Consider the following 11,582-nt stretch of genomic DNA (forward strand, 5'->3'; position numbering starts at 1 on the left):
TTTTCTGTCCCCTACAGCTCCAAGTGTGCAGCATCTGTCACCGTATTGGCAGCGTACGGTGATGTGGTTTGAAGCCTTGCATAACTGCTCTTACACTAGCAAAACTTCTCTCTTAGATCCATACCTTGGGGCAGTAGAAAGGCAGCCTGAATGCGGCCCAAGACCCCCAACAACTTCCAGACCTGGAACTGCACAGCGGTCCGCTACTGCAGGGAGATCTAGCAATGCCCGCCTGCTGTACGGTGGCTGTCCTCTTCCAGATCCTACCGTTTCTGATGAGCTCTTCCCAGAAGATGACTCCAGTGATTTGACACATGGTAACGTATGGGTTTTAATCCTCTTCTTTCCCACACCTCCACCTCCTTCTGAGTGTTATTATTGCTGATGAAAGCCTGGGTGCTTTGAATACCACCCACCCCTGCCACTGCTACATCAGGTTCAGCATGTGTTTTCATCCATGGGACTCAGCTGCTCTAGCGTGGGCTTTCCTTTATTTCTCCCTGCAGCAGAAGGTGCAAGTCGTCTGGGCTTCCCCCTCCTCAGCCCCTCACCCCCCTGCATTCTGTGCTGCTGTCCCTCTTGGCAGCCCCATACTGCAGTGGTGCTCCCCTGCTGAAGTTGCCTTTCACACCTTGTCAAAAGCTGTCCTGCTCAGTCCTTTAAGGGACACGTCAGCCTAGCTGGGGCTCACTTAAGTCACATCTGGGCACATCTTGTTCAGTCATAGGAATGTGGTCCAAGGTGGTCCTCTAGCCAGGCGTGCTGAGGCACATGCGCTCCCCGTTGGATCGTGTGCTCAAACTGCGTGTACTGCAGTCTCACACTGCAGCAGCGTCGCCGCTGTCGACGAGCACTTTCCTTCGGGATTCCGGGGGTGGGTTCCTCAGCAAGAGGAGTCAGTGCCTTGACTTCACATGCCTGCTCTACAGGGGTACCACTGCCCTTCGTGCCCTGGCCACCTGGAAGTACTGCCAAGTGGGCAGCTCCTGGGGACAGCTGGATGGAAAGGGAGTTCACTTCTGGCACTTCTGGCACTTCCCAAGACATCCTTCCCTGGCTCCTGGAAAGACCTTGACGATGCAGCTCCACCGGCCCGTAGAGTGCAGATTAGATAGGAGGATGGTGTTTGTTTTCCCAGCGTTGTGGGCTGCTTCTCTCAGATGCCAGCCCCACCTCAGATCCTTGCTGTAGGTAGGACTCAGGGTGATGAACTAGACGAAGCAATGCAGTGTCAACAGCTGAGTGCACGTTCAGAAAAGTACGTGGAAACTGAGTACAGCTTGCCAGGGAATGAGACCATAATTTCACGTGCACTTTTAGGTAGGTAGCACTACTGATAGAGACGGTTTCACCCAATGTTCACTGCTTCTTCCTGTCCCTTTGCTGCCTTGTCTCTTGTTTTGGCAACAGCATCTGCATAGCCACATGGGGAACCTGATTCTGATCAAGATCCAGCTGAAAAAAAACCCAGGAAAACAAACAAACAAAAAAAACCCAAAAAGCATATTTAGTTTTAATCTGGATCTGTTCCCTGATCTGACTCACCATGTGGCCATACAAATGTTTGCACCAGCACAGTGGAGAAGGCAGGGCAGGAGCAGAAGGAGACAGATTCTGGTAGAAACAGAGAAACTGCCTCTTAGCAGCAGTGTCAGGCCATGCCAGCTGACGCTGCGAACCTCCGCCATGAAATATTACATCCTCCTGTCTATGGGAAACGATATTGACTGATTTCAAAGACAGCACCATTTGTTAAACGCTGGAGTAAAATGTTTTCTTTTTTCCTTTTTTCTTAGGACTCAGTCAAGTTATATGTGGGAACCCCACCAAGGCCCTTCGTGCAAGGAGGCAAAAGCTAGGTGTACGTTTTTCTTGTATACTTCATATTCCAGCCTGGTGACCCCCATAAATCCTGGCATAAATGGAACTCCCACTGTGGCTTGTGGCAGCTCACTGTCTTCTGTAGCCCAAAAGCCCCCCAACATGCAATTGGCCTTGAGGAGGATGGAGGGTCTCTTGCCCTGATGTTACAAAGGTGCTCATGTGCTAGCAGCAATTAACCATCAGCTGTAAAGGAACACGTGAAAATCACATATAGGCTGCTGGCGGCGCATTTCCTATCGTCCTGGCTGAGCAAAGCGCGAGGCAGTTTGCAAAATTTGATGGTATTTCTACAACAGCTATTAAGCAAAAGATTTCTTTCAGCAGTGTTTCTTTGATGTTGGCATAAATAGTCAGATCGCTAATGCTGCAAGGTTGTTCCTATTGACTCAACAAAGACAAAGCCAGAGTTTGTTCCTCTTGGCAGTGGGGTGGTACCCCAAGCCCTGCGGGTCAGCCTGCTCATTTCGGCAGTAACTTAGTGAGAGGGCACCCATGTGTGTAAGGGGGTGCGGTCTGGCTCCTCATGGTTAGCTTTTGTGGGCCCTGAGGTTCAACAGGGCACGGATGCACGTGAGTACGTTTAAACAGGCTAAATCAGGGAAACAGCATGCACAGGACACCTGCGTCGCTGCGCTGTCGGCAGCCTCGCTTAATGCTGACAACAGATGGTAAAGAACCGCTGGAAAAAATGTGTCCCTCCCTTGTCTCTCTGCTGCCACTGCCCGAGCACTGGAAGCTTTTCTGAAACAAATTTGAACATTCGAGTGAATTACTGTGTGTTATAAACTAGGATGTGGAAGGGGACTGCGGCCATATGCTGAATGGTGCAGTCCCTGTGGTACCGGTCTCAGTATGCTATCGGCATAGATGCCACAGGCTTATACACCAGCGAGACACAAACCAACATTTTTGTTATGCCGCCCTGGGTTCCTCAAGCAACTGGGGCACGGGCCTTCTTAAAACTGAAGAGCAAGAAAATGATGAGGGGTGATCTGAAAACTCAGGAGCAACAGCAGACTTCGATGCCTTCTAAAATCCACAATCTAGAAACGGAGCTGGGGAGAGCTCCTGAGGTTATCAAGATAACTTCTGTCATTTTTGCAGCCACCTGCAGCGAGCCCTCTGAAACTCTGCGGTAGGAGGACGGAAAACCTTTACAGCTCTGGAGGAGGAGGAGATCTGCACCGGGAAGATGTGTTCTCTGAACTGAGAGTGCGGAGAGAGCAGCACAAGGGGTGAGACCGCGCGAGAAATCTTGCCCTGCAGTAAAACCGGCATTCATTTTCTGCTGTAATGATAAAATAAACTCCTTGGCCACCTGGTGGCGGTTTCGGGGGGTGGTCTTGGCCTCCTGCCTTCTGTCCCTGCGGTGGCAATCCCTCCATCAGTCCTCCGCGCTGGAGCATCTGCAGCGGGGGGCAAGGGAGAAGAAAGCTGGGGGAAGCCCTGACCTCTCTCTAGAGCAGGCTGAAGACCAGCATAGGCAGGGTGGGCTCGCTTGCTTAGCGACAGCAGGGAAATGACTTTTCGTAACTGGTAAGACATGCTTGGCCCTGACAGCGTCTACCTTCAGACAGTGAAAGAAGTGAAAGTGGATGAGGTTTTCTGCAAGCACCACATTGGCCTAACCAAATGAAAGGCTGAAAGGAAAATGACGCCGTGCTGAGATTCCCCCGTCTCATAGACAGATAATGGTTGTTTTGGAAGTAAAAATGGCTTTATTTCTCTGAGCTTACTTCGCTGTGTAGTATTTTAAATCTGCCCCATTTCACTTGATTAACTTTAGGACACTTTCAGATAATCAGACACAGGCAGCTTAGATGGCTGATCGACTTAGAATGATTTTCTGTATCTCCAGGAAAGCGGGAAATCACAGTGGGTGACTAAATCCACTGTCTGGGCGTTTGCCTGTGTGGCCAGGCCAAGCTGCACTTGGCTGGCTGCATATTCACAGCTCAAATGCTAACTAAAGGTGTGATACTTGATGTTGTCCAGGTGCCTGCAAACACATCAGCAAGAAAAAGCCGCCCAAGCACTGAAGGTAACTCTTAGTGATGAGGAGGAGGGTGAAGACTGCAGCCTGACCGACAGCTGTGAAGATGAGTTGAGGGAGACCTGTGATGAGGACCTCATTGAAAGGATTTCTCTTGATTCTTCTTGCCACTCCTCTCTCTCCCAGTCTTCCTCAGGTACTGGACCTAAACCTCTGGGGAAGGGTTAGCATCGGGTAGTGACAAGCGCTACTAACGGTTTGTAGATAGGTGTATTAGTAACTGCAGTATTTTACAAGATCTGGCTTCTGTGCTTTAGGGCAGCAATTTGGAAATATCATTGCAGAGCCAGACCCCAAGTAATCCATTCCAGTTTTTAAGCAGGACATGGTGGCCAGCTGTGTTGACCATCAGTTGATATATCTCAGCATTGATCTGTAGAATTAAGAGGAACAAAGCAAACCAGCTTAGCATCAATTCTAGAGGAAGGATGTGCCTCTGTCTTTTACCTTGTGTCATTAATTTATGGCTGTGCCAGGTGAGTCTAAAATACTGTTGTTCCTACTGAGCTGTATTTTACCCCAGTTGGCACTGATGAAAATAATGGCTGAGCTAATGATTAAGGTTTAACTGGGCAACTGGGAATTCTGGAAAGATACGCAACCAAAGGGATGCATTCAGTAAAGAGTTTTAAAATGAAATGTGCTCTTCTACTCAGGAATAAAGCCAAAGACCTCTCTGGAATTGCATTTACGTGAATGAAAGCAGAATTCCCGCTCTTCACTACTTGTTGAATATCGTATTTAAGAATATTAGAAACATTAATAATGGTTATTCCAAACACATATCAAGTAGATGAGCTTACAAAAGTACAACTTTAATCTATTTCTATTGTTAATAATCACTTTTTTTTTTTGCCTCAATAAATTTTAGCATGTGAGATTTCATTTTACATTTCTTTCAAGGGCAAAAATGGATCTATTAAAATTTGGAAAAATATAATATATTTTGGAAAAAACAGAAGTATCATTAAACTATTCAAAGCCTCTGTCTATTAACAGTAATATAAACAATATCTCCTTAAAAAAACCAGAAGCTCTTTGGAAAAATCTAAAGGAATGGCCTATTGTCCAGTGACCACAGAAGTCTTAGATTATGATCTCATGGTCTCTTTAGATTTAATCTGATCTTTCTTAGATTTAATATGATTTCTTTAGATTGAGTATGACTTATTACGGTCTCATCATCTTTTTAGATTGAGTAGACAAGGCCCCAAACATCTCAAGGTGTACCAGTGTCATGCCCTACAGAACTATAAAAGTGAATGGTTGGGCATAGATCTGCCCATCTGGTAACCAAATCTGCTAGGATTTGGAGTGGTTTGAAATCTGGTGTTATCTAAGGGGGGGGGCGGATGATCCCAAATCACAAGCAGCTGGCCGTGATAACAAAGATTCGAATAATCACAAACACAGTAGCCGTTGCCCGCTGTCACTAATAGACGTGTGTTTTGCAGAGCAAATACCTGATAAAACTTCAGCAACTGATGGACTTCATTCAGCAAGGCAGTTAAAAATACACTTGACCTCTGTGACTTGAGACTGTGTCAAGATTTGGAGAGGTATTTAAATGCCTCAACACTTAACTGCAGAAGTGTGTCCTACCCAATGTGATTTTCTCACAGAAGAAACTTGTTGCTGGAAAGGTCCTTCTGGCCAGGAAAGGACAAGTCATCTGAGCAAAACCACTCTTATGTAAAAGTGTTTGCAGCATCAGATCCATATAATCTGCACTCTTTGGAAGTCGTTGAGTCTTATTTCGGGCTCTTGATTCAGACATACCAGTCTTTCAGAGTGTCTTTACTTAAAAATGAATAAAAAACCCTATGAAATCTAGACATTTTTAAAGCATATAGTACGATGGAAACTGTTCAGTGAAAATTTTGTATCAGCTTTATGTGGTTACCTAAGCAGTAAAATACATCCCCATCAATCAGGAGCTCTAAAGCTGAACTTTCTGGGCCTGGCTTTTGGTGGCACATTCTTTAGATTGTGTTCCTGCCCTGCACCTTGCACATCAGGCGCTTAGATACACTTGGTTCTTTTAATAGACAAGAGCAATCGGATCCCTGCTATATATAGAATAGTTTTAAGCATATATGCATGCACGTTATATTCATAAGTCAGCAACAAGATTTTTCTTTTCTGTATGTTGCACCTGAGGATTACATGGGCTAAAATATGAACAGCCATATGGTAGCCCTGCGTGTAGTGCAATATTTTCCCTAGCAGTCAGGCACTTTCTGCAATTTTAAGGCTAATCTCAAGATCTTATTCCTACACCTCTGCCTCTGATTAAAAAAAGTGGATCCACTCATCTGTGATTATTCCTGTGCCTTGAATTCAGATTGCTGGATGGGATCCTCAGGTATTTAAAACAAGTCAGTGCGAACACTGGCCAGGAATGATGTAGGTATGATCCTGCCTGGGAACAGGAGGTTCTGTCCCTCTTGAGCCGTGCACGGCTCGTGGGCAGTTCCAGTGCTTGGCACATCACCAGCAGGGAGGCCGCCGAGTAACCCAACCCCCCGACTATCAGAGGACGCAACTCAACAAGGCCAGCATCGCTGTGTGCCCCGGGACACGTCTGCCCACCCAGCTCCACCACGCAGCGTTCTCCGACACCTTTTGCTCACTGGGTCGGTCATTTAAGAGTAAGATGAACTGGTAAATCACTGCGCTTCCCCCGCTGTTTCAGGTTCTTCACCGGCTCAGGAAGGTGCAGTGTTCTCCAACCCGAACCGTTGTCTAATTCCGTCCCCTCCAAAAAGCCCTTCGCCCGCATCTCTAACGGGTGTTGCAGCGAGACCCTGGAAAACGAGGAACCACAGGGTAAGACGCCTAAAAATACCCAGCCAAGAGGAGGACGGGCAGCGGACACAGCGATGCCAGTCATGGGCTCATCAAGAAACTTCAGCCCAGCCTCTGGGCAAGGAACTTGCTCTCCTGAGCCAGCACACCGGATCCCGCGGGCAGCGCCAGCCCGCTGGGACCACCGGCCGGCACAGGCTTATTTCGGGACCGGCAGCTGTTGGATCGACAAGCACCAGGTATGCGTGCTGCCGGCAGCACTGCCTGCAGCGCGTCTGGGGAAAACAAGGGACTTCACAGCAGGAAAAAGCAGATTTCTGGGTTGTCTCTGGAGTCTCCTGCCTGTTCTCGAAAAAGAACTCCTTTTATTTGTGCTGACATTTACCTTTGATGTCTAACGCTAAATGAAACATTTTCTCATGTTCCTTATGGCTTGAGCATTGGAAATTTTGTAATTTCTTTAATAATAGCCCAGAATTTTCCTGTGTTCTTACTGCTCCATTCCCACGTTCCCCATGCAGGGCCGATGCCCATGTCTGTTGCAGAGCTGTTGTAGTGGCACTTGTACAAGACTCTCCCCGGGTAAACCCCAGGACAAGTTCCTGACATCCCACTTCGTTTTTTTTCCCTTGAATCTTACATTAATTCATGTCAGAAAGAGCTTTGGAAAATAAAGTAGGCATTAGATAAGTGTCACATGCACCAAAACATGGTTATTCCTGAACCCGCTTACTGTAAGATTAGCATCGTGTTGCTTCTTTGAAGAAATAAAACTGAGGAGTTGTGACGTGACACCTTAATTCTGAAGTTAACGTAGTCGTTATAGAGCAGTATAAGCAGAGAGCGGATGCCTTGTGCGGGAAGCTGATGTGCCTTGCGCTGCTCCCAGGCCTGGCAGCTTTTGCTTCAGTTTTCAGAGCGGGAGGCAGCAGAGCCGGCGGGGAGGATGCAGATAGTCAGACCCAGAGTGCAATTTCACCACAGCGTTTCTCTCTTTTCCTCAGGCCCGCCATGGATGAGAGCCCTCTTGGAGAGATCAAGCACCTCCAGCCAGCTGCCTGCTCACCCACGGCAGCCTCGGAGGGGTCTGGGCTGATGAACGCCGTGCTGCAGTCCCTGCCAGGCAGACCCACTGCCTCAACAGCAGCCCAGAACAAAAGCCCCCGGCCCTAGAAGATACCCAGGCGGCCGCGTGTCTTGGAGCCGCGTACACACCACAGTCTTAAAGGATCGATGCTACCTTTCAGCTTCTGCAAGCTAAACGCGGAGCTGCACAAGCAGAGCAGTTCAAACAAATGACATGATTGGCCTCAATTACGGCTACAGCTGGTCCAGAAATGCTTTCTTTAAAGAGCACCCGCTGATCAACAGAAGAGCTAATCAACCTCTATTACAGAAAAACGTAGTTATTTTTGCAGCCTTCATGCACTAAAACAGAACAAGTCCGAACGTATTTCCTCTCATCTCTGTGAGTCAGGCAGGGACCAAGCGGAGCTCGGAGCCTGCAGTTTGTGGAGCGGGCTGGAGGAGGGCAGGGACACAGGGCATTCCCCCTCAGGCTCAGCCGCCTGGCCTAGCAGTAGCCCTGTGGTGTATCTTTTGCCGTCCTGGGTGTTTAACACGCAAGGGACAAAGCCAAGGGCTTGAGAGGAAGCGCTGGCCGGAGCGGGTTGTAAGGGAGGGGTGCGTTGCCCGAGGAAGAGCCCAGGAAGGCTGGGGGGTTCCAGAGCTGACGCCCCCCCTTCACAGGCATCCGAGGTTGCCTGCATTGCTGTGGGAGCGAATGCTGACCAAGTGGCTCATCCCAATATTAAAAGATGTTCGTTTGCTCCGTAGCTACCCAGCAGGATTTCTCTCGCTTCCTACGAACAGGCATCGCGTACTGGAACTTCATAGCAGAGCTGACCCCCGTAAGCAGGGGTCAGAGCATCCCCGCGTGCGCCTTTAGAGTCAGGCAGCCCACCTCTAGACTTTTTAGGTCAAATAGGCTTTCCAATTTCATGTAACTGAATAATTTTAAGCAATGCTGCAGCAAAGACGAGGGCAGGGAAGAAGGCGATAATCTCTTGTTTTTTCAACAGGGCGTTTGCTTTATATTCGGGTGAGATTCAAACATCTGTTTTAGTGACTGCAGCCTGTGAGATGCTGATCCAAATGACTGTGCCTTACAACTTCATTGATGTTGCAGTCTGAAACCAAGCGTCGTCACATTTTTTTTCCAGTTTAAGTTACTATGTTCGATATATATTTTTAGATCAGTTGATAAAACAGTAATTACATGATGAGTTAATGAATTTGTTTGTGTCATCTTCCTACTGGTCAGCTTAACGTAGAGGAGCAGAGTAATAGAGAAAGACCCAAAACTTCAGCTTTTCGTGGTGGTACTTGCACCACTTTCTCCTACAACATAGTCTGGAGCTTGAAGCTAGTTTGCCCAGTTTTGATGAGTCCTAGAGGAAATCATCCATCAAAAATCATTTAAAAATATGTGATTCTGTGCAATACTATGGATGCAGGCAGGATTTCCCGTCAGATGTCCCCCAACAACAGTGCCTGTGTCCTTAAATTGGTTCCTAAAATTGACTTTTTGCCAGTGTCACTGACCATGACCATTACCAACAAAAAATCTGACCTTGTAAAAGAAAGAAGAAATTGGCAGCGTAGTTTTCAGAAATGCTCTGCGCCTTCCCCCCCCCCACTTGGCATCCGCAGCCCTCGCTGTTGACAATCAGGCCCTTCTCTATACCCAGGGTCATATCAGTGGGTGACGGGTAGGACTGTCTTCTCCAAATATTCAGAGCCTCCTTCTCAATTTGCATCTTTGATTTCAAAGGGGCGGAGGGGAAAAAAAAGCATAAGTGGGTTTTTGTGTGTGGAAACTGGGGCAGTTTGCATCTGCAGATGCAAAGCTCTGGGTACGGATCTGGAAAATACTCCCAAAAGCACCTGTGAGCTCATCTCGCGGCAAACACCGCTTGGCTCTGTACGTGCCTGAGGCAGGGACCTTCTCTGTGGTGGCAGAGAGGCCTTGGGGAAATGAAAGAAAGCTCTGCCCTCGTGTGTGGGAAGAAAGAGTCACTGAGGGCTTCGTCAAAACCATTTAACTCAGGGTTTCCTGGTTTAATTTCCCTCCAGGTACCCCAGTGATAACCCTCAGGGGTGCAGGCAGTGTGTGACCTTCAAAACAGCCACCCCACCCCTTACTGGCCAGCTCTGCCCCCCTGATGGCCCAACTGGTGTAGGGTGGCGTGCTGGGTAGTGGCGTGGCGTGTGTGAACGCAGGAGGAGGTGTCCGCTCTGCCTATGGATCCCTGCGTCGGCTGGTGACCCAGCGCCTTCTCAGATGCTGTCGGTAGGGGTGGGATGTAAGACGGGCCTGAAGCCATGTGCTCTTGTGTCCTGGCAGTGCCACCATGAGGGTTTAGTGTCCAGAGCTGACTGGCAGCCCTGACCAGCGAAGCGTCGGTGGGAGCGCTGTGGCTTTACTGGCACTGTCCTGCAGCAGAAAGCGGCGACGCCGGGAGCTGGGGGCCCTGGGGCACTTGCGGAGCAGCATCTTGATGCCACTCTCCTTATTGGAACCTCTGGGTTACGTGCAGGAAAGCAAAAGCTCTGCTCTCGGATGGACCTTGCGGGCAGGACGCCCCGCGCTTATCTGGGAGGCGTGCTCGGTCTCGCGCTGCGCGGCTGACCACCCGCCCAGAGCGCAGGGCAGGAGCCGGAGAAGGATGCTCCCGTGCTCAGCGAAGCGACAACGCTTAGCTTTTGGGCGTTGCTTTCCCGAGGGATCTCCAGCTGTGTTACCCAGCACCACAGAGACTGGTTTCGTCCATACAGAAAGGAAGGCGAAGTGACTTGGCAGCAGAGCAGCGGCACCAGTAGGAATCTGACCTCCCTCCGTCACGCACGCATCTTGTTAATACGGTTTTGGCAGAGGGAGCGGAGGAAGACTAATTAACTCTCAGCACATGAAAGCTTAGCAGGTAGCAGAGCCAAGCATTGGCGGAGGGTTCCGTCAGAGGAATGAGTTTTTTGCGTGCCACCTTCGTTGCGTCCTTTCCGGGCGATCTCGCCTGCTGAGCGGTATGGGCGAGAGTGCCCTGAAGCTAAATGCGTAAGGAGACCCAGTGGCAGGCTGTCGCGCATGGAGCAGCAGGGAGGCTTGTTAGGAAAGCTGGCTTGCGATCCCAGCCCGACCTCGCGGGGCAGAAGGGCTGGTAGTCTCCTCTCTGCCGGTAGCGGGTGCACCTCAGGGTTTCCCAGAGCTGCCGCGCTGTTCTCTGTCGCAGTTTCCAGGACAAGCCAAATAAACAGGGCTGTTGCAGATGGGATCTTCGCAGCTATAACAGATCCACAGAGGAAATTATTGCTCTGGTTTTAGCCTCTGCTCATCCACTTTCCACCTTTTTCATCTAGAAAATGTAAAAGCCAGTCAGGGCTTTAATAGGCTGATTAGGAAATGTCAGACACGATGGGCTACCCATGAGTCCGGTTCTCTTGGCCCAAAAGGGAAATATATGGGGAGTTTCATCGTGAGTTTTCTTGTCGCTGTTTCCCCTGTTAAAATCCCGTGTTGGTCCCTTGAATATGGACAAAGTCATTTAATAAATGAACTTATTCCCATCCCTGCCTTTGCAAACTCTATTAATATTTATCTCGGTAGGATCCTTGCTTCCAGTTGGATGCAACCAGATTCGGATGTGCGTTATCAGGGTCCGTCCCCTCGTTCTTGTAATGGGCCAGGAGCTGCTGATGCCTTTAAATATCTCGCTGCCTTAATGGGATTTGCTGCTGGCTGCCAAATTGATATCTTGTGTGCAAGCAGGAGAGAGGGGTG

General features: G+C 49.0%; 1 protein-coding gene across 8 annotated transcripts in view; it reads left to right on the forward strand.

Annotated features, from left to right (window-relative positions):
- The window catches only part of LRRC56 (leucine rich repeat containing 56), a 67,976-nt gene extending 56,609 nt beyond the window's left edge, over positions 1-11,367 (forward strand). For 6 of the 8 annotated variants that reach the window (XM_075162754.1, XM_075162757.1, XM_075162755.1 and 3 more), the window contains 6 exons: positions 117-317; positions 1,797-1,861; positions 2,989-3,119; positions 3,880-4,073; positions 6,633-6,984; positions 7,750-11,367. In XM_075162754.1, the coding sequence (XP_075018855.1) occupies positions 117-317; positions 1,797-1,861; positions 2,989-3,119; positions 3,880-4,073; positions 6,633-6,984; positions 7,750-7,918 (1,112 nt within the window). In that variant the 3' untranslated portion in view covers positions 7,919-11,367. The remainder of the gene's footprint in view (positions 1-116; positions 318-1,796; positions 1,862-2,988; positions 3,120-3,879; positions 4,074-6,632; positions 6,985-7,749) is intronic. The other 2 variants (XM_075162762.1, XM_075162760.1) reach the window with 2 other exon arrangements.
- Positions 11,368-11,582: the final 215 nt, after the last annotated feature.

Source organism: Calonectris borealis, chromosome 14 (genome assembly GCF_964195595.1).
Source record: "Calonectris borealis chromosome 14, bCalBor7.hap1.2, whole genome shotgun sequence".
Lineage (NCBI taxonomy): Eukaryota > Metazoa > Chordata > Aves > Procellariiformes > Procellariidae > Calonectris > Calonectris borealis.